This window comes from Mustelus asterias, chromosome 13, assembly GCF_964213995.1.
Source record: "Mustelus asterias chromosome 13, sMusAst1.hap1.1, whole genome shotgun sequence".
In the NCBI taxonomy this organism is placed as follows: Eukaryota; Metazoa; Chordata; class Chondrichthyes; order Carcharhiniformes; family Triakidae; genus Mustelus; species Mustelus asterias.
Window position 1 is genome coordinate 48,680,439 of NC_135813.1, and position 20,097 is coordinate 48,700,535.

At 46.8% G+C, this 20,097-nt stretch overlaps 1 protein-coding gene across 1 annotated transcript in view; it reads right to left on the reverse strand.

The window, feature by feature from the left end:
- Positions 1-8,645: 8,645 nt before the first annotated feature.
- Positions 8,646-20,097, reverse strand: part of phpt1 (phosphohistidine phosphatase 1) — a 16,170-nt gene continuing 4,718 nt past the window's right edge. The window contains exon 3 of the mRNA XM_078226719.1: positions 8,646-8,883. Coding sequence (XP_078082845.1) covers positions 8,791-8,883 — 93 coding nt within the window. The 3' untranslated portion in view covers positions 8,646-8,790. The remainder of the gene's footprint in view (positions 8,884-20,097) is intronic.

The following is a 20,097-nucleotide window of genomic DNA, read 5'->3' on the forward strand; positions in this document are numbered from 1 at the left end:
CTTATTTGGAACTGAAAGTGATTTTTAAAAAAGTTTATTGATTAGAACAAAAACAAAGAAAAAGCACAGCACAGGAACATCCCCATCGGCCATCTAAGCTTGTGCCGATCATGATGCCCTAACTAAAAAAAAAAATCTTCTGCCCTTACTCAGTCCGTATTCCTCTATTTCCTTCCTCTTCATGTACCCATCCAAATGCCTCTTAAATGTTACTAATGTGACTGCTTCCACCACATCCTCTTGCAGTACGTTCCACGCACCCACCACTGTGTGAAAACTTCCCCTGCACATCTCCCTTAAACTTTCGTCCTCTCACCTTCAACCTGTGCCCCCTTGTAATTGGCACTTCCACCCTGGGAAAATGCCTCTGACTATCCACCCTATCTGTGCCTCTCATAATTTTGGAGACCTCTTCCTTTAGCCTCGATCTTTCCAGTGAAAATAATCCTAGTTTATTCAATCTCTCCTCATTGCCAACACCTCGAGACCAGGCAACATTCTGGTGAACCGTCTTTGCACTCTCAAAGAACAATACAGCACAGGAACAGGCCCTTCGGCCCTCCAAGCCCGCGCTGCTGCCTGGTCCAAACTAGACCATTCTTTTGTATCCCTCCATTCCCACTCCGTTCATGTGGCTATCTAAATAAGTCTTAAACGTTCCCAGTGTGCCCGCCTCCACCACCTTGCCCGGCAGCGCATTCCAGGCCCCCACCACCCTCTGTGTAAAATACGTCCTTCTGATATCCGTGTTAAACCTCCCCCCCTCACCTTGAACCTATGACCCCTCGTGAACGTAACCACCGACCTGGGAAAAAGCTTCCCACCGTTCACCCTATCTATGCCTTTCATAATTTTATACACCTCTATTAGGTCACCCCTCATCCTCCGTCTTTCCAGTGAGAACAACCCCAGTTTACCCAATCTCTCCTCATAACTAAGTCCTTCCATACCAGGCAACATCCTGATAAACCTCCTCTGCACTCTCTCTAAAGCCTCCACGTCCTTCCGGTAGTGTGGCGACCAGAACTGGGCGCAGTATTCCAAATGCGGCCGAACCAACGTTCTATACAACTGCAACATCAGACCCCAACTTTTATACTCTATGCCCCGTCCTATAAAGGCAAGCATGCCATATGCCTTCTTCACTACCTTCTCCACCTGTGACATCACCTTCAAGGATCTGTGGACTTGCACACCCAGGTCCCTCTGCGTATCTACACCCTTTATGGTTCTGCCATTTATCGTATAGCTCCCCCCTACGTTAGTTCTACCAAAATGTATCACTTCGCATTTATCTGGATTGAACTCCATCTGCCATTTCTTTGCCCAAATTTCCAGCCTATCTATATCCTTCTGTAGCCTCTGACAATGTTCCTCACTATCTGCAAGTCCAGCCATTTTCGTGTCGTCCGCAAACTTACTGATCACCCCAGTTAGACCTTCTTCCAGATCGTTTATATAAATCACAAACAGCCGAGGTCCCAATACCGAGCCCTGCGGAACACCACTCGTCACAGGCATCCAGCCGGAAAAAGACCCTTCCACTACCACCCTCTGTCTTCTGTGACCAAGCCAGTTCTCCACCCATCTAGCCACCTCCCCCTTTATCCCATGAGATCCAACCTTTTGCACCAACCTACCATGAGGGACTTTGTCAAACGCTTTACTAAAGTCCATATAGACGACATCCACGGCCCTTCCCTCGTCAACCATTCTAGTCACTTCTTCAAAAAAACTCCACCAGGTTAGTGAGGCATGTCCCCCCTCTCACAAAACCATGCTGACTATCGTTAATGAGTTTATTCCTTTCTAAATGCGCATACATCCTATCTCTAAGAATCCTCTCCAACAACTTCCCTACCACGGACGCCAAAGCTTCCACGTCCTTCTGATAATGTGGTGACCAGAACTGCACGCAATACTCCAAATGTGGCCTAACCAAGGATTTATATAGCTGCAACAGTATCTCCCAACTCCTGTACTCAATGCCCTGGTTGATGAAGGCAAGCGTGCCATATGCCTTCTTAATCACCTTGGCCACCTTTGTTGCCACTTTTAGGGAACTGTGGACCTGCACGTCCAGATCCCTCTGTATGTTAATGTTCTAAGAGTTCTGCCATTTAATGTAATTTATACTAAATTTGATCCTCCAAAATGCATCACCTCGATTTGTCCATTAAATTTATCTGCCATTTCTGTGCCCAAGTCTCCAATCTATCTATATCCTATTGTATCCTCTGACAATCCTCAGTACTATCAGCAACTCTGCCAATCTTCGTGTCATCCGCAATCTTACTAATCAGACCACCCACATTTTCCACCAGATCATTTATACGTTTTACAAACAGAGGTCCCAGCACTGATCCCTGCAGAACACCACTAGCTACAGATCACCATTCTGAAAAACACCCTTTCACTGCTACTCTGTCTTCTATAACCAAGTAAGAAGTTTTACAACACCAGGTTAAAGTCCAACAGGTTTATTTGGTAGCAAATAGAAATCATAGAAACCCTACAGTACAGAAAGAGGCCATTCAGCCCATTGAGTCTGCACCGACCACAAATCCCACCCAGGCCCTACCCCCACATCACTACATATTTACCCACTAATCCCTCTAACCTACACATCTCAGGACACTAAGGACAATTTTAGCGTGGCCAATCAACCTGCCACTTGCTTTCGGAACAAGCTGCCCCTTCGTCAGGTGGAGTGGAGAAATGCTCACAAACAGGGCATACAGAGACACAAACTCAATTTACAGAATGACTGGAATGCAGTCTTTACAGATAATCAAGTCTTAAAGGTACAAACAATGTGAATGGAGGGAGCATTAAGCACAGGTTAAAGAAATGTGTATTGTCTCCAGACAGGACAGCCAGTGAGATTCTGCAAATCCAGACAAGCTGTGGGGATTACAGATAGTATGACATGAACCCAAGATCCCGGTTGAGGCCGTCCTCATGTGTGCGGAACTTGGCTATCAGTTTCTGCTCAGCGACTCTGCGCAGTCGTGTGTTGTGAAGGCCGCCTTGGAGAACGCTTACGCGAAGATCAGAGGCCGAATGCTGAAGTGCTCCCCAACAGGAAGAGAATAGTCTTGCCTGGTGACTGTCGAGCGGTGTTCATTCATCCGTTGTCGTAGCGTCTGCATAGTTTCCCCAATGTACCATCAGACTCACCATGGACTACTCTCCGGAATTGGTTGCATTCTTGGACACACGCATCTCCATTAAGGACGGTCACCTCAGCACCTCACTGTACCGCAAGCCCACGGATAACCTCACGATGCTCCACTTCTCCAGCTTCCACCCTAAACACGTTAAAGAAGCCATCCCCTACGGACAAGCCCTCCGTATACACAGGATCTGCTCAGATGAGGAGGATCGCAACAGACACCTCCAGACGCTGAAAGATGCCCTCATAATAACAGGATATGGCGCTCGACTCATCGATCGACAGTTCCGACGCGCCACAGCGAAAAGCTGCACTGACCTCCTCAGAAGACAAACACGGGACACGGTGGACAGAGTACCCTTCATCGTCCAGTACTTCCCCAGAGCGGAGTAGCTACGGCATCTCCTCCAGAGTCTTCAACATGTCATTGATGAAGACAAACATCTCGCCAAGGCTATCCCCACACCCCCACTTCTTGCCTTGAGACAACCGCACAACCTTAAACAGACCATTGTCTGCAGCAAACTACCCAGCCTTCAGGAGTACAGTGACCACGACACCACACAACCCTGCCACAACAACCTCTGCAAGACGTGCCGGATCATCGACACATATGCCGCCATCTCACGTGAGAACACCATCCACCAGGTACACGGTACCTACTCTTGCAACTCAGCCAACGTTGTCCACCTGATACCCTGCAGGAAAGGATGTCCCGAGGCATGGTACATTGGGGAAACCACGCAGACGCTACGACAACGGATGAATGAACACCGCTCGACAATCACCAGGCAAAACTGTTCTCTTCCTGTTGGGGAGCACTTCAGCGGTCACGGGCATTCGGCCTTTGATCTTCGCGTAAGTGTTCTCCAAGGCGGCCTTCACAACACACGACTGCGCAGAGTCGCTGAGCAGAACCTGATAGCCAAGTTCCGCACACATGAGGATGGCCTCAACCGGGATCTTGGGTTCATGTCACACTATCTGTAACCCCCACAGCTTGTCTGGACTTGCAGAATCTCACTGGCTGTCCTGTCTGGAGACAATACACATCTCTTTAACCTGTGCTTAATGCTCCCTCCATTCACATTGTTTGTACCTTTAAGACTTGATTATCTGTAAAGACTGCATTCCAATCATTTTTCTGTAAATTGAGTTTGTGTCTCTGTATGCCCTGTTTGTGAGCATTTCTCCACTCCACCTGACGATGGGGCAGCTCTCCGAAAGCAAGTGGCATTTGCTACCAAATAAACCTGTTGGACTTTAACCTGGTGTTGTTAAACTTCTTACTGTGTTTACTCCAGTCCAATGCAGGCATCTCCACATCATAACTTCTATAACCAAGCCAGTTCTGTATCCATCGAGCCAGTCCACCCCGAATCCCATGTGATTTTAGTTTTTGTACCAGTCTGCCATGTGCGACCTTGTCAAACACCTTACTAATATAAACTACATCCACAGCCCTTCCCTCGATTATCTTTGTCACCTCTTCAAAAAACTCAATCAAGTTGGTGAGACATGACCTTCCCTGTACAAAACCATGCTGTCTGTCACTAACTAGTCCATTTTCCTCCAAATGTACATATATCCTGTCCCTCAGTATCTTCTCCTAAAGCTTCCTCACCACTGATGTCAGGCTCACTGGCTTATAATTTCCTAGATTATCCCTGCTTCCTTCCTTAAACAAGGGAACAACATTGGCTATTCTCCAGTCCTCTGGAAGCTCACCTGTGGTCAAAGAGGATGTGAAGATATCTGTTAAGGCCCCAGCTATTTCTCCCCTTGCCTCCCAGAGTAACCTGGAATAGATCCTATCCGGCCCTAGGCACCTTAATGCAATTTAGGATATTCAACATTTCCTTCTTCGATACATTGACATTCTCTCGCGCGTTCACACACCTATCCCTGACCTCAACATCGTCATGTCCTTCTCCTGGTAAATACCAATACAACGTACTCATTAAGGATTTCACTCTCTTCCTGTGGCTCCATGCATAACTTCCCTCCATTGTCCTGAATGGGCCGACTCTTTCTCTTGCTCCTAATATATGCATAAAAAGCCTTGAGATTCTCCTTGACCCTGTTTGCTAAAGACATTTCATGGCTCCTTTTAGCCCTCCTAATTCATGTTTAAGTTCCTTCCTACTTTCACTGTACTCCTCAAGGGCTTTGTCAGCTTTTAGATGCCTAGACCTTTCGTATGCTTCCCTTTTCCTTTTCACAAAGCTAAAATTTCCTTGTCATCCATAGTTCCCGAATCCTGCCATTTCGATCCTTCATTTTTGTGGGGACATGCCTGATCTGCACTTCAATCAGCTGGCCTTTAAAAGCCTTCCACATGTCAGACATGGATTTCCCTCAAATAGCCGCTCCCAATCCACATTCCCTAGTTCCTGTCTAATTTGGATGTAATTGGCCCTCACTCAATTAAGCTCCCTCATCCGAGAGCTACTCTTGTCCTGATCCATGATGACCCGAAATCTTATGGAATTATGGTCGCTAAGCCCACAATGCTCCCCCAGTGAAACATTGATCACCTGGCCTGGCTCATTCCCCAATACCATGCCTAGTATGGCCCCCTCCCTGGTTGGATTGTCAGCATACTGGGCCCTATTTTACCATTTTGATTCTAAGTGCTGGGGGCATTTGAAACTGGGAGTGTTTCAGATCCAACTTTTAGACCCATTCTTATGCGCTCCCATACGCACTCTGCCTGAAAAAATAGCAGTGATTCTGAATTGCGCTGCAGAAGCCTGTGGGCGGGGCTCAAAGTGCCTGAAATCCGATCAGCGCCTCCAACTGCACATGCGCAGTTTAAAAAGATAGAAAAACGCTCCCCTCCCACATCGCTCCTGGGCCGGATAATGCCTCCCCCTGGCGACCACAGACATTGCCCCACCCCCACAACATCAATAATCCCCTTATCCCCCCATCCCCTGCTACCCAGACCGATCACACACACAGTGGTAGAGGACCCCCCCTTCCCCCTCAATGAGCAGAGGCAAAGTGGTAACAGACTCCCCCTCCCCACTGATCTGAGTGGAGCCATCTGACCCCCCCTCCCCCACTGATCCGACGCAGAGAGCCGCCGAACTCTCGGAACTTACCTTCTCAAAAGCTGGAGCGCTCGAATCGGACCTTTGCGAACCATGTCTGTTTCGCGCCGAATCTGGACGGCGAACATGGTGGTAAAGGGGGAAGTGCCAGTAAGTTTGGGCTTGCAGCCCATTAAGTCAATTTAAATACATGCAAATGCATTTAAATTGATGTCGTGCCCTCTTCAGGAGTGGTCCAGACGGCAGCCATTTTCAGCCCAAGGTAAAGGGGGAACCAGTGCGGAGGCGATTGCGGATCGTGTTACTCGCCTCACCCCAAACTTTACCAAGTTTTTGCGCCCGTTTGATGGTAAGATCAGGCCCACTGTATCAAAAAGCCCTCCTGGACATATCTAACAAATTTCTCTCCATCCGAGCCCCTGGTTGTAAGGGAGTCCCAGTCAATATGGGGGAAGCTAATGTCACCCATCACAACTATCCTCCTTTTCTCACACCTTTTCAGTATCTGACTACACATCTGCTCCTCTGTCTCCTGTGGGCTGTTCAGAAGTCTATAGTACACTCCCAACATTGTGATTTCATCCTTCCTATTCTTGAGCTCCACCCATAATGCCTCACTGCAAGATTCCTCCAATGTCTCCTCCCAAAACACAGCTGTGATCTGCTCCTTAATCAGCAATGCAACTCCCCTCACCTTCCGTTTCCCCTTCTGTCCCGTCAAAAACAATGATATCCCGTAATGTTAAGGTGCCAGTCCAGTCCCTCAACCACGTCTCCGTAATTGCAATTACATCATAATTGCATGCAGTAATCCAGGCTCCCAGTTCATCTGTATTACTGGTTATACTTCTTGCATTGAAGCAAATGACGCACTCCAAACCTCCTGTCCCACTGAGCCCCATGGCTTCCCTCTGCCTGCTCTTACTCTGCGCTATGCTTACTCACCTGTTGTTCTGGTTCTCAGCCCCTTAACAGCAGTTTAGACCCTCCTGAACAGCATTAGCAAACCTCCCAGCCAGGACATTGGTGCCCCACCAGTTCAGATGCAACCTGCCCTTCTTGTACAGGTCCCACCTTCCCCAGAAGACATCCCAGCGATCCATATCTCAAAAGCCCTCCCTCCTACACCAGCTCTTTAGCCACGTGTTCAACTGTATTATCTCCCTGTTCCAAGCCTCACTAACACTTCGCGCAGTAATCCTGAGATTACTACTCTAGAGGTCCTGCTTTTTAGCTCCCGACCTAACTCCCTGAATCGTCTTTGCAGGACCTCTTCCTGCCTATGTCATTAGTACCAATGTGAACAATGACATCTGTTTATCCTCCCGTTTCAGGATGCCCTGTACCCACTTAGTGACATCCAGGACCCTGGCACCAGGGAGGCAACACACCATCCTAGAGTCTTGTTTGTGGTCACAGAAACACCTGTCTGTGCACCTCAGTCACAAGTAGGCTTACATTACCACTTCAATTAAGTTACTGTGAAAATTCCCTAGTTACCACACTCTGGCGCCTGTTTGGGTACACTGAGGGAAAATATGGCATGACCAATGCACCTAACCAGCACATCTTTCAGACTGTGGGAGGAAACCAGAGCACCCGGAGGAAACCCATGCAGACATGGGGAGAACGTGTAGATTCCGCATGGACAGTGACCCAAGCCGGGAATCGAACCTGGGTCCCTGGTGCTGTGAGGCAGCAGCGCTAACCACTGTATCACCATGCCGCCCTGTAACCAGGCTTCAGCTGCAAACTAAACTGCTTTCTACAAAAGCTTTTTCTCTGCGACAGACACAGGAATGCACATAAACCACATCATTACATGGCCCAGTCAATCACTAATCTGAAATCCCAGGGGAACCTAGGTTAGAAATTAAAGTTGTTTCCTTTTCATTTTTAACTATTGTTCAACTGTTAATAGTTAAGCTGCTTCATTTGTTCAAGCTATATTTAGACTGTGTTATTAAATGAAGTTTATTTTACAATAAAAGATCCCTTCTAGGAGTGAAGTACCTTTTCCTCACATTCATGCCAAAATGGAACATTTGTCAGGATCTAGTCTGGTTCCACAATATATTTTGTGTTCTAGACTGGGATCCTAACACAGTGCAGCACGAATAGGCAGTGACAGCGAATCCAGCGCAACGAGCACGGGTCTAGCTGGGTGCAGTAGGGTACGAGTGGAAGTTCAGTGCAGTGTTCCTAGCTTCTAACCATTTAACCTTTCTTGGGTCCACAATGGGTGAGCTCACACTTTGGCCCAATGAACTCCAGCTCTCACAGTTAGAGCCAGTCACCCAGTCTGTGAAGGTTGGTGTGGGAAAGGACGGGAGCGGGGTTGATTGGATTGTGGTATAGATTGTAGACACTCAGCTCCAGAGACACGAGAGACAAATCTGTTCTTATGCAGTGCAGAAAGATTCAGTGATAATTTAATTCAGATCTCAATCATTCACGATTATGGCATCTCCAACCAGGGTCCAGTGAAATGAGTGGAGCTGCTGACAAACTGGAACAGTTGCGCTGTACTACCCCAGGAGACAGAGCAGTCAGGCCACCTCAGTAACCCTCATTTGCCCAGGTCACACTGTAGTCTGGGTACCTGGATTTCAGGATCGTTGTAGTTATTTCATGGTTTGCCCGACCAAAACCCTGTACAAAAGAAGAATAATAGAAGTTAACAGTTAGCCTTCAGGCACCACAGGAGATATCCCATCTGCGTCGCTGTGGTTCCCGCCTGATTCTGCCCAAGGTTCACTCATTAAATATCAGCCTGTGGGTTAATGGACCTGTCACATGGTCAATCTTCACGGAGAATCAGACTGTGCCAACAGTACACATGGCCCTGAGAAACTGAACCTTGGCGGATCCTGTCTGCACCAGCCACTCGTCCACAGCCACACCCATGCCCACCACAAGGGCAGCCTGTGCACGCACACATCCCTCCTCCCCCAGTTCACACACAGCCGCAACCTTCCACAGCAAATCCCCAGCCCCATTCATCCTGTACAGGCCCAGCCAAGGGTATTCAGTATTCCGGAAGGACAGGATGGGAAAGGAAGTAGAGTTGCTTTATTGGTTAAAGATGATATCAAGGCTGTATTAAGAAATGACACTAAGGGCGAACGTGTTGAATTGATCTGGGTAGAAATAAAAAACAAAGGAAAAAACATCTTGATAGGAGTAATTTACAGGCCCCCGAGCAATGCTTCCAAAGTGGGGCATAGTATAAAACAAGAAATAATGAGGGCTTGTGAGAAAGGTACAATGGTAATCATGGGTGATTTTAACCTCCATATTGACTGGATTAATCAAATTGGCAAAGGTAATCGCGTATGAGGGATTGTTTCTTAGAGCAATATGTTATGGAGCTAACCAGGGAGCAGGCTATTTTAGATTTAGTTTATGCAATGAAGACGGGTTGATAAATAGTTTTGCTGTGAAAGATCCTCTTGGAAAGAGTGATCACAGCATGCTAGAATTTCAGATTGAGCGAGAGAAGACAGTGTGCCATAGTAGAGTTTTAGCGTTGGGCAGAGTAATAAGAACATAAGAACTAGGAGCAGGAGTAGGCCATCTGGCCCCTCGAGCCTGCTCTGCCATTCAATAAGATAATGGCTGATCTTTTTGTGGACTCAGCTCCACTTATCCGCCCGCTCACCATTACCCTCAATTCCTTTACTGTTCAAAAATTTATCTATCCTCGCCTTAAAAACATTCAATGAGGTAGCCTCAACTGCTTCACTGGGCAGGGAATTCCACAGATTCACAACGCTTTGTGTAAAGAAGTTCCTCCTCAACTCAGTCCTAAATCTGATCCCCCTTATTTTGAGGTTATGCTCCCTAGTTCTAGTTTCACCTGCCAGTGGAAACAACTTCCCTGCTTCTATCTTATCTATTCCCTTCATAACCTTATATGTTTCTATAAGATCTCCCCTCATTCTTCTGAATTCCAATGAGTTTAGCCCCAGTCTACTCAGTCTCTCCTCATAATCCAACCATCTCAACTCCGGAATCCACCTAGTGAATCTCCTCTGCACCCCCTCCAGTGCCAGTATATCCTTTCTCAAGTAAGGAGACCAAAACTGTACACAGTACTCCAGGTGTGGCCTCACCAGCACCTTATACAGCTGCAACATAATCTCGCTGTTTTTAAACTCCATCCCTCTAGCAATGAAGGACAAAATTCCATTTGCCTTCTTAATTACCTGCTGCACCTGCAAACCAACTCCTTGAGATTCCTGCACAAGGACACCCAGGTCCCTCTGCACAGCAGCATGCTGCAATTTTTTACCATTTAAGTAATATGGGGGTAGGGCCTGGGTGGGATTGTGGTCGGTGCAGACTCGATGGGCCGAATGGCCTCCTTCTGCACTGTAGGGTTTCTATGTTTCTAATAGTCCATTTTGCTGTTATTCCTGCCAAAATGGATAACCTCACATTTACCAACATTGTACTCCATCTGCCAGACCCTCGCCCACTCACTTAGATTATCTATATCCCTTTGCAGACTTTCAGCGTCCTCTGCACACTTTGCTCTTCCACCCATCTTGGTGTCATCTGCAAATTTTGACACACTATACTTGGTCCCCAACTCCAAATCATCTATGTAAATCGTAAACAATTGCGGTCCCAACACTGATCCCTGAGGCACACCACGAGTCACTGATCACCAATCAGAAAAGCACCCATTTACCCCGACTCTTTGCTTCCTGTTCATAGTCATAGAAACCCTACAGTGCAGAAAGAGGCCGTTCGGCCCATCGAGTCTGCACCGACCTCAATCCCACCCAGGCCCTACCCCCATATTCCTACATATTTACCCGCTAATCCCTTTAACCCTTGCATCTCAGGACACTAAGGGACAATTTTAGCATGGCCAATCAACCTACCCCGCACATCTTTGGACTGTGGGAGGAAACCGGAGCACCCGGAGGAAACCCACGCAGACACGAGGAGAATGTGCAAACTCCACACAGACAGTGGTCCAAGCCGGGAATCGAACCCAGGTCCCTGGAGCTGTGAAACAGCAGTGCTAACCACTGTGCTACCGTGCCGCCCTCCCTCTATCCATGCTAATACATTACCCGTAACACTATGCACCTTCATCTTATGTAGCAGTCTTTGGTGCGGCACCTTGTCAAATGTTTTCTGGAAATCCAGATACACCACATCCACAGGTTCCCCATTGTCCACTGCACATGTAATGTTCTCAAAGAATTCCACCAAATTAGTCAAACATGACCTGCCCTTCATGAACCCATGCTGCGTCTTACCAATGGAACAATTTATATCCAGATGTCTCGCTATTTCTTCCTTGATGATAGATACAGGCCTGAGGAAAGAGTTGGCCCAAGTAAACTGGGCACAAAAAAATGAGGGCAGGACATAGAACAGTACAGCACAGTACAAGCCCTTCAGCCCTCGATGTTGTGCCGAGCTTTGTCCGAAACCAAGATCAAGCTATCCCACTCCCTATCATTCTGGTGTGCTCCTTGTGCCTATCCAATAACCGCTTGAAAGTTCCTAAAGTGTCCGACTCCACTATCACAGCAGGCAGTCCATTCCACACCCCAACCACCCTCTGAGTAAAGAACCTACGTCGGACATCCCTCCTATATCTCCCACCATGAACCTTATAGTTATGCCCCCTAGTAACAGCGACATCCACCCGAGGAAATAGTCTTTGAACGTCCACTCTATCTATCCCCCTTATCATCTTATAAACCTCTATTAAGTCGCCTCTCATCCTCCTCCGCTCTAAAGAGAAAAGCCCTGGCTCCCTCAACCTTTCCTCATAAGACCTACCCTCCAAACCAGGCAGCATCCTGGTAAATCTCCTCTGCACTCTCTCCAATGCTTCCACATCCTTCTTATAGTGAGGTGACCAGAACTGCACACAATATTCCAACTGTGGTCTCACCAAGGTCCTGTACTGTTGCAGCATAACCCCACGGCTCTTAAACTCAAACCCCCTGTTAATAAACGCTAACACACTATAGACCTTCTTCACGGCTCTATCCACTTGAGTGGCAACCTTCAGAGATCTGTGGATATGAACCCCAAGATCTCTCTGTTCCTCCACATTCCTCAGAACCCTGCCGTTGACCCTGTAATCCGCATTGAAATTTGTCCTACCAAAATGAATCACCTCGCACTTATCAGGGTTAAACTCCATCTGCCATTTTTCGGCCCAGCTCTGCATCCGATCAATGTCTCTTTGCAGCCTACAACAGCCCTCCACCTCATCCACTACTCCACCAATCTTGGTGTCATCAGCAAATTTGACCCACTCTTCAGTCCCCTCCTCCAAGTCATTGATAAAAATCACAAATAGCAGAGGACACAGCGCTGATCCCTGTGGTACACTGCTGGTCTCCAGTCTGAAAATTTTCCATCCACCACCACCCTCTGTCTTCTATGAGATAGCTAGTTACTTATCCAATCAGCCACATTTCCCTCTATTCCACACCTCCTTACTTTCTTCATGAGCCGACCATGGGGAACCTTATCAAACGCCTTATTAAAATCCACGTATACGCCATCAACTGCTCTACCTTCATCTACACACTTAGTTATCTCCTCAAAGAATTCGATCAAATTTGTGAGGGAAGACTTACCCTTCACGAATCCGTGCTGACTATCACGGATTAAGCTGCATCTTTCCAAATGGTCATAAATCCTATCCCTCAGGACATTTTCCATGAACTTACTAACCACCGAAGTAAGACTAACTGGCCTATAATTACCAGGGTCATTCCTATTTCCTTTCTTGAACAGAGGAACAACATTCGCCACTCTCCAGTCCTCTGGCACTACCCCGTGGAAAGTGAGGACCCAAAGATCAAAGCCAAAAGCTCTGCAATCTCATCCCTTGCCTCCCAAAGTCATCCCTTGCCTCCCAAAGAATTCTAGGATATATCCCATCTGGCCCAGGGGACTTATCGACCCTCAGGTTTTTCAAAATTGCTAATACACCTTCCCTCAGAACATCTACCTCCTCCAGCCTATCAGCCTGTATCCCATTCTCATCCTCAAAAACATGGTCCCTCTCCTTGGTGAACACTGAAGAAAAGTATTCATTCATCGCCTCCCCTATCTCTTCTGACACCATGCACAAGTTCCCACTACTATCCTTGACCGGCCCTAACCTCACTCTGGTCATTCTTTTATTTCTCACATAAGAGTAAAAAGCCTTGGGGTTTTCCTTGATCTGACCCGCCAAGGACTTCTCATGCCCCCTCCTAGCTCTCCTAAGCCCTTTTTTTAGCTCATTCCTTGCTACCTTGTAACCCTCAAGCGACCCATCTGAACCTTGTTTTCTCATCCTTACATACGCTTCCTTTTTCCTCTTGACAAGACATTCAACCTCTTTTGTGAACCATGGTTCCCTCACTCGGCCATTTCCTCACTGCCTGACAGGGACATGCCTATCAAGGACACGCAGTATTTGTTCCTTGAACAAGCTCTACTTTTCACTTGTGCCTTTCCCTGACAGTTTCTGTTCCCATCTTATGCTCCCTAATTCTTGCCTAATCGCATCATAATTACCCCTCCCCCAATTATAAACCTTGCCCTGCCGTAAGGCCCTATCCCTCTCCATTGCAATAATGAAAGACACCGAATTATGGTCACTATCTCCAAAGTGCTCTCCCACAACCAAATCTAACACTTGGCCCGGTTCATTACCCAGTACCAAGTCCAATGTGGCCCCACCTCTTGTCAGCCTATCCACATATTGTGTCAGGAAACCCTCCTGCACACACTGTACAAAAACTGCCCCATCCGAACTATTTGACCTATAAAGGTTCCAATCAATGTTTGGAAAGTTAAAGTCACCCATGACAACTACCCTGTGACCTCCACACCTATTCATAATCTGACAGTTGAGGAACAATGGCAGATATTCAGGGAGATATTGAATACCTCTCAATTAAAGTATATTCCTGAGAGGAAGAGGAATTGTAAAAGGAAGAAAAACATTCCATGGCTAGAAAAGGAAGTCAAATAGGAAATAAAGGCAAAAACTAGGGCACACCAAACTACTACAAAAGCTAGTGATAAGTTGGAGGACTGGGAGAACTTTAAGGTTCAGCAAAAGGCTACTAAAAATAGAATCAAAAGAGCTAAGAGGAACTGCAAAAGGAAACTAGCAGAAAACATAAATACAGATACTTCTGTAAGTATATAAAGAGGAAGAGAATAGGTAAAGTAAATGATGACCCTTTAGAGGACAATACTGGTGAGGTATTAATGAGGAACACAGAGATGGCAGAGGCGCTAAACCAATATTTTGCCTTTATCTTCATGGTAGAGAATAGTGAAGATTTTCCAAAAACTGTCGTTAATGCAGAGGAACTTGGTGCAATAACCACCACGAGGGAGAAGGTATTGAATAAACTGTGATTAAAGGCAGATAAGTCTCCAGGACCTGATGACCTGCACTCACCTGTTTGGGTTTAATCGCAGTTGTTTGGATTTAATCTCAGTTGTTTGGGTTTAATCTCAGTTGTTTGGGTTTAATCTCAGTTGTTTGGATTTAATCTCAGTTGTTTGGGTTTAATCTCAGTTGTTTGGATTTAATCTCAGTTGTTTGGGTTTAATCTCAGTTGTTTGGGTTTAATCTCAGTTGTTTGGGTTTAATCTCAGTTGTTTGGGTTTAATCTCAGTTGTTTGGGTTTAATCTCAGTTGTTTGGGTTTAATCTCAGTTGTTTGGATTTAATCTCAGTTGTTTGGATTTAATCTCAGTTGTTTGGATTTAATCTCAGTTGTTTGGATTTAATCTCAGTTGTTTGGATTTAATCTCAGTTGTTTGGATTTAATCTCAGTTGTTTGGATTTAATCTCAGTTGTTTGGATTTAATCTCAGTTGTTTGGATTTAATCTCAGTTGTTTGGATTTAATCTCAGTTGTTTGGATTTAATCTCAGTTGTTTGGATTTAATCTCAGTTGTTTGGATTTAATCTCAGTTGTTTGGATTTAATATCAGTTTGGGTTTAATCTCAGTTGTTCGGGTTTAATCTCAGTTGTTTGGATTTAATCTCAGTTGTTTGGATTTAATCTCAGTTGTTTGGATTTAATCTCAGTTGTTTGGATTTAATCTCAGTTGTTTGGATTTAATCTCAGTTGTTTGGATTTAATCTCAGTTGTTTGGATTTAATCTCAGTTGTTTGGATTTAATCTCAGTTGTTTGGATTTAATCTCAGTTGTTTGGATTTAATATCAGTTTGGGTTTAATCTCAGTTGTTCGGATTGAATATCAGTTTTGGATTTAATCTCAGTTTGTTTGGATTTAATCTCAGTTGGAGCAGCCTGGGGAAGGTTTAAAAAGGGCTAATTTAAAAGGGAGGTTTTTTTTTCAAAACAGGGAGTAGGTCCAGGAGCAGCCTGGGGAAGGTTTTTTGGAGGGTTTAAAAGCAGGCCGCACTTTTGAGCGGGCAGCAGAGTGAGCAGGGAGCAGAGTGTGGCCTGTAAGGGCTTTGGCTCACAGGGCTTCGGCGAAGGCGAGGAAGGTTGTTTGTTTTTCTTCTGTTACACCGCCTTTTTTGTTTTATCTCCCAAAAACTAAAAAGGACATGGCTGGTATGAGTGGGAGGCATGAGTGGGGTGCTAGTATACTGCATTCGGTGTGGGATGTGGGAGTTCCTGGAGACAACTTGCCTCCCGGAAGTCCATATCTGTGCCAGATGCGTGGAACTGCAACTCCTGAAGGATCGTGTAAGGGAGCTGGAGCTGAGGCTCGATGAACTCAGTTTAGTTAGGGAAAATGAGAGATTAATAGATAAAAGTTATAGTCAGGTAGTGACACCAGGGTCTTGGAAGGAAGACACGTGGGTCACAGTTAGGAGGGGTAATAGTCAGAAGGGTGATGTGCCAGAAAGTACCCCAGTGGCAGTCTCCCATAAAAGAAAGGAATGGGCAACAGATGGGAGAAGGGAAGGGAGTGAGCAGTCTGTGGAGGGATCCCATGTGGTTGTCCCCCTCCAAAATAGGTATATTGTTTTGGATTCTGTGGAGGGGGATAACCCTCCAGGGGTAAGCCACGAGGACCAGATCGCCTCCACGGAGACAGGCTCAGGGGTCCGGAAGGGAAAGAAGGGGTTTAGGAGAGCGATAGTTGTGGGGGACGCAATGGTTAGAGGCACGGACAGGTGGTTCTGTGGGAGTGAACGAGAATCCAGGATGGTAGTCTGCCTCCCTGGTGCCGGGGTACTGGATGTCTCCGAGAGGGTAGGAAGCATATTTAAAAAGGAAGGTAGTCAAACGGATGTGATTATACACATTGGTGAAAATGATGTAGGTAGGAAGAGCAGGGGGGTCATACGAGAGAAATTCAGGGAGTTGGGTGCTAGGCTAAAAAGTAAGGCCTCCAGGGTAGCAATCTCTGGACTGCTCCCGGTGTCTAGTGCAAGTGAGGCTCGGAACAGGGAGATTCTACAGTTGAACGCGTGGCTAAAGGACTGGTGCAAGAGGGAGGGTTTTAAATTCATAGATAACTGGGAAATCTTCAAGTCAGGATGGCAAGTGTACAGAAAGGATGGGTTACACCTTAACTGGAAGGGAGCAAATATCCTGGCTGGGAGTTTTGCTAGAGTGTTTCGGCAGGATTTAAACTAGTGTGGCAGGGGGGTGGGGAACAAAACAGTAGGTCAGTAAATACTGAGGCTGGGGTTGAGCTGGGGGCCAGGGCAAGGCTAGCTAAGAAGAGGAGCACTCTGGAGGAGGATGACCTGAGTGGGCCTGGAGGTCTGGAGTGCATCTGCTTCAATGCGAGGAGCGTAACGGGTAAAACAGACGAACTTAGGGCCTTAATGCTTATGCGGAATTTGGATGTGGTTGCGGTGACGGAAACTTGGTTAAAAGAAGGACAGGACTGGCAGCTGAATATTCCGGGGTATAAGTGTTTTAGGCGAGACAGAGGAGGGGCTAAAAAAGGTGGGGGAGTAGCGATATTAGTTGAGGAGCATATTACCGCGGTGCAGAGGGTAGACAACTTAGAGGGGTCATGTACTGAGTTGCTGTGGGTGGAACTCAGAAACAGGAAGGGTGCAGTCACTATGCTGGGGGTGTACTACAGACCACCCAACAGCCCACGGGAAGTGGAGGAAAGGATATGTCAGGAGATTCTGGGGGATAGTGGGGGACTTTAATTTCCCTGGCACAGACTGGAAAGTGCTTAGAGCTGGGGGTCCGGACGGGGAGGAATTTGTAAAATGCGTACTGGAAGGTTCTTTGGAACAGTATGTAGATAGCCCGACTAGAGAGGGGGCTATACTGGACCTAGTTCTGGGAAATGAGCCCGGTCAGGTCGTCAAAGTTTCGGTAGGGGAACATGTGGCAAATAGTGACCACAACTCTGTTAACTTTAGGATAGTAATGGGCAAGGATGAGTGCTGTCCTACGGGCAGGGTGCTAAATTGGGGGAAGGCTGACTATAGCCGGATTAGGCAGGAATTGGTGGATGTTGATTGGGAGAGGATGTTCGAGGGTAAGTCCGCGTCTCGCATGTGGGAGTCTTTTAAGGAACTATTGATAAGGCTGCAGAATAGGCATGTGCCTGTAAATAGGAAAGGTAGGATTCGAGAGCCGTGGATAACCAGGGAAATTGAGGATCTGATTAATATGAAAAGGGAGGCGTACGTTAAGTCCAGGCAACTGAAAACAGATGGAGCTCTGGAGGAATACAGAGAGAGTAGGAAAGAACTCAAACGGGGAGTTAGAAGGGCAAAAAGAGGTCACGAGATGTTCTTGGCAGGCAGGATTAAGGAGAATCCTAAGGCATTCTATTCATACGTTAGGAACAAAAGAATTGTCAGGGAGAAAATCGGTCCTCTCAGGGACAAAGAAGGGGAATTATGCTTAGAACCTAAGGGAATAGGGGAGATCCTAAATGAATACTTTGCATCGGTATTCAGGAAGGAGAGGGGCGTGTTAACCGGGAGTGTCTCGGAGGGAGGTGTTGACCCGTTAGAGAAAATCTCCATTACAAGAGAGGAAGTGTTAGGTTTTTTAGGGAACATTAAAACTGACAAAGCTCCAGGGCCTGATGGCATCTATCCTCGACTGCTCAGGGAGACGAGAGATGAAATTGCTGGGCCTCTGACGGAAATCTTTGTCGCTTCTTTGGGCACGGGTGAGGTCCCTGAGGATTGGAGGATAGCGAATGTGGTCCCGTTGTTTAAGAAGGGTAGCAGGGATAACCCAGGAAATTATAGGCCGGTGAGCTTGACGTCCGTGGTAGGGAAGTTGTTGGAGAGGATTCTTAGAGACAGGATGTATGTGCATTTAGAAAGGAACAATCTCATTAGTGACAGACAGCATGGTTTTGTAAGAGGGAGGTCGTGCCTTACAAATTTGGTGGAGTCTTTTGAGGAAGTGACAAAAACGGTTGATGAAGGAAGGGCCGTGGATGTCGTCTATATGGATTTCAGTAAGGCATTTGACAAAGTCCCACATGGCAGGTTGGTTAAGAAGGTTAAGGCTCATGGGATACAAGGAGAAGTGGCTAGATGGGTGGAGAACTGGCTTGGCCATAGGAGACAGAGGTCGAAGGGTCTTTTTCCGGCTGGAGGTCTGTGACCAGTGGTGTTCCGCAGGGCTCTGTACTGGGACCTCTGCTATTTGTGATATATATAAATGATTTGGAAGAAGGTGTAACTGGTGTAATCAGCAAGTTTGCGGATGACACGAAGATGGCTGGACTTGCGGATAGCGAAGAGCATTGTCGGGCAATACAGCAGGATATAGATAGGCTGGAAAATTGGGCGGAGAGGTGGCAGATGGAGTTTAATCCGGATAAATGCGAAGTGATGCATTTTGGAAGAAATAATGTAGGGAGGAGTTATACAATAAATGGCAGAGTCATCAGGAGTATAGAAACACAGAGGGACCTAGGTGTGCAAGTCCACAAATCCTTGAAGGTGGCAACACAGGTGGAGAAGGTGGTGAAGAAGGCATATGGTATGCTTGCCTTTATAGGATGGGGTATAGAGTATAAAAGCTGGAGTCTGATGATGCAGCTGTATAGAACGCTGGTTAGGCCACATTTGGAGTACTGCGTCCAGTTCTGGTCACCGCACTACCAGAAGGACGTGGAGGCGTTAGAGTGCAGAGAAGGTTTACCAGGATGTTGCCTGGTATGGAGGGTCTTAGCTATGAGGAGGGATTGGGTAAACTGGGGTTGTTCTCCCTGGAAAGACGGAGAATGAGGGGAGATCTAATAGAGGTGTACAAGATTATGAAGGGTATAGATAGGGTGAACAGTGGGAAGCTTTTTCCCAGGTCGGAGGTGACGATCACGAGGGGTCACGGGCTCAAGGTGAGAGGGGCGAAGTATAACTCAGATATCAGAGGGACGTTTTTTACACAGAGGGTGGTGGGGGCCTGGAATGCGCTGCCAAGTAGGGTGGTGGAGGCAGGCACGCTGACATCGTTTAAGACTTACCTGGATAGTTACATGAGCAGCCTGGGAATGGAGGGATACAAACATAGAACATAGAACATAGAACATTACAGCGCAGAACAGGCCCTTCGGCCCACGATGTTGCACCGACCAGTTAAAAAAAAAAACTGTGACCCTCCAACCTAAACCAATTTCTTTTCGTCCATGAACCTATCTACGGATCTCTTAAACGCCCCCAAACTAGGCGCATTTACTACTGATGCTGGCAGGGCATTCCAATCCCTCACCACCCTCTGGGTAAAGAACCTACCCCTGACATCGGTTCTATAACTACCCCCCCTCAATTTAAAGCCATGCCCCCTCGTGCTGGATTTCTCCATCAGAGGAAAAAGGCTATCACTATCCACCCTATCTAAACCTCTAATCATCTTATATGTTTCAATAAGATCCCCTCTTAGCCGCCG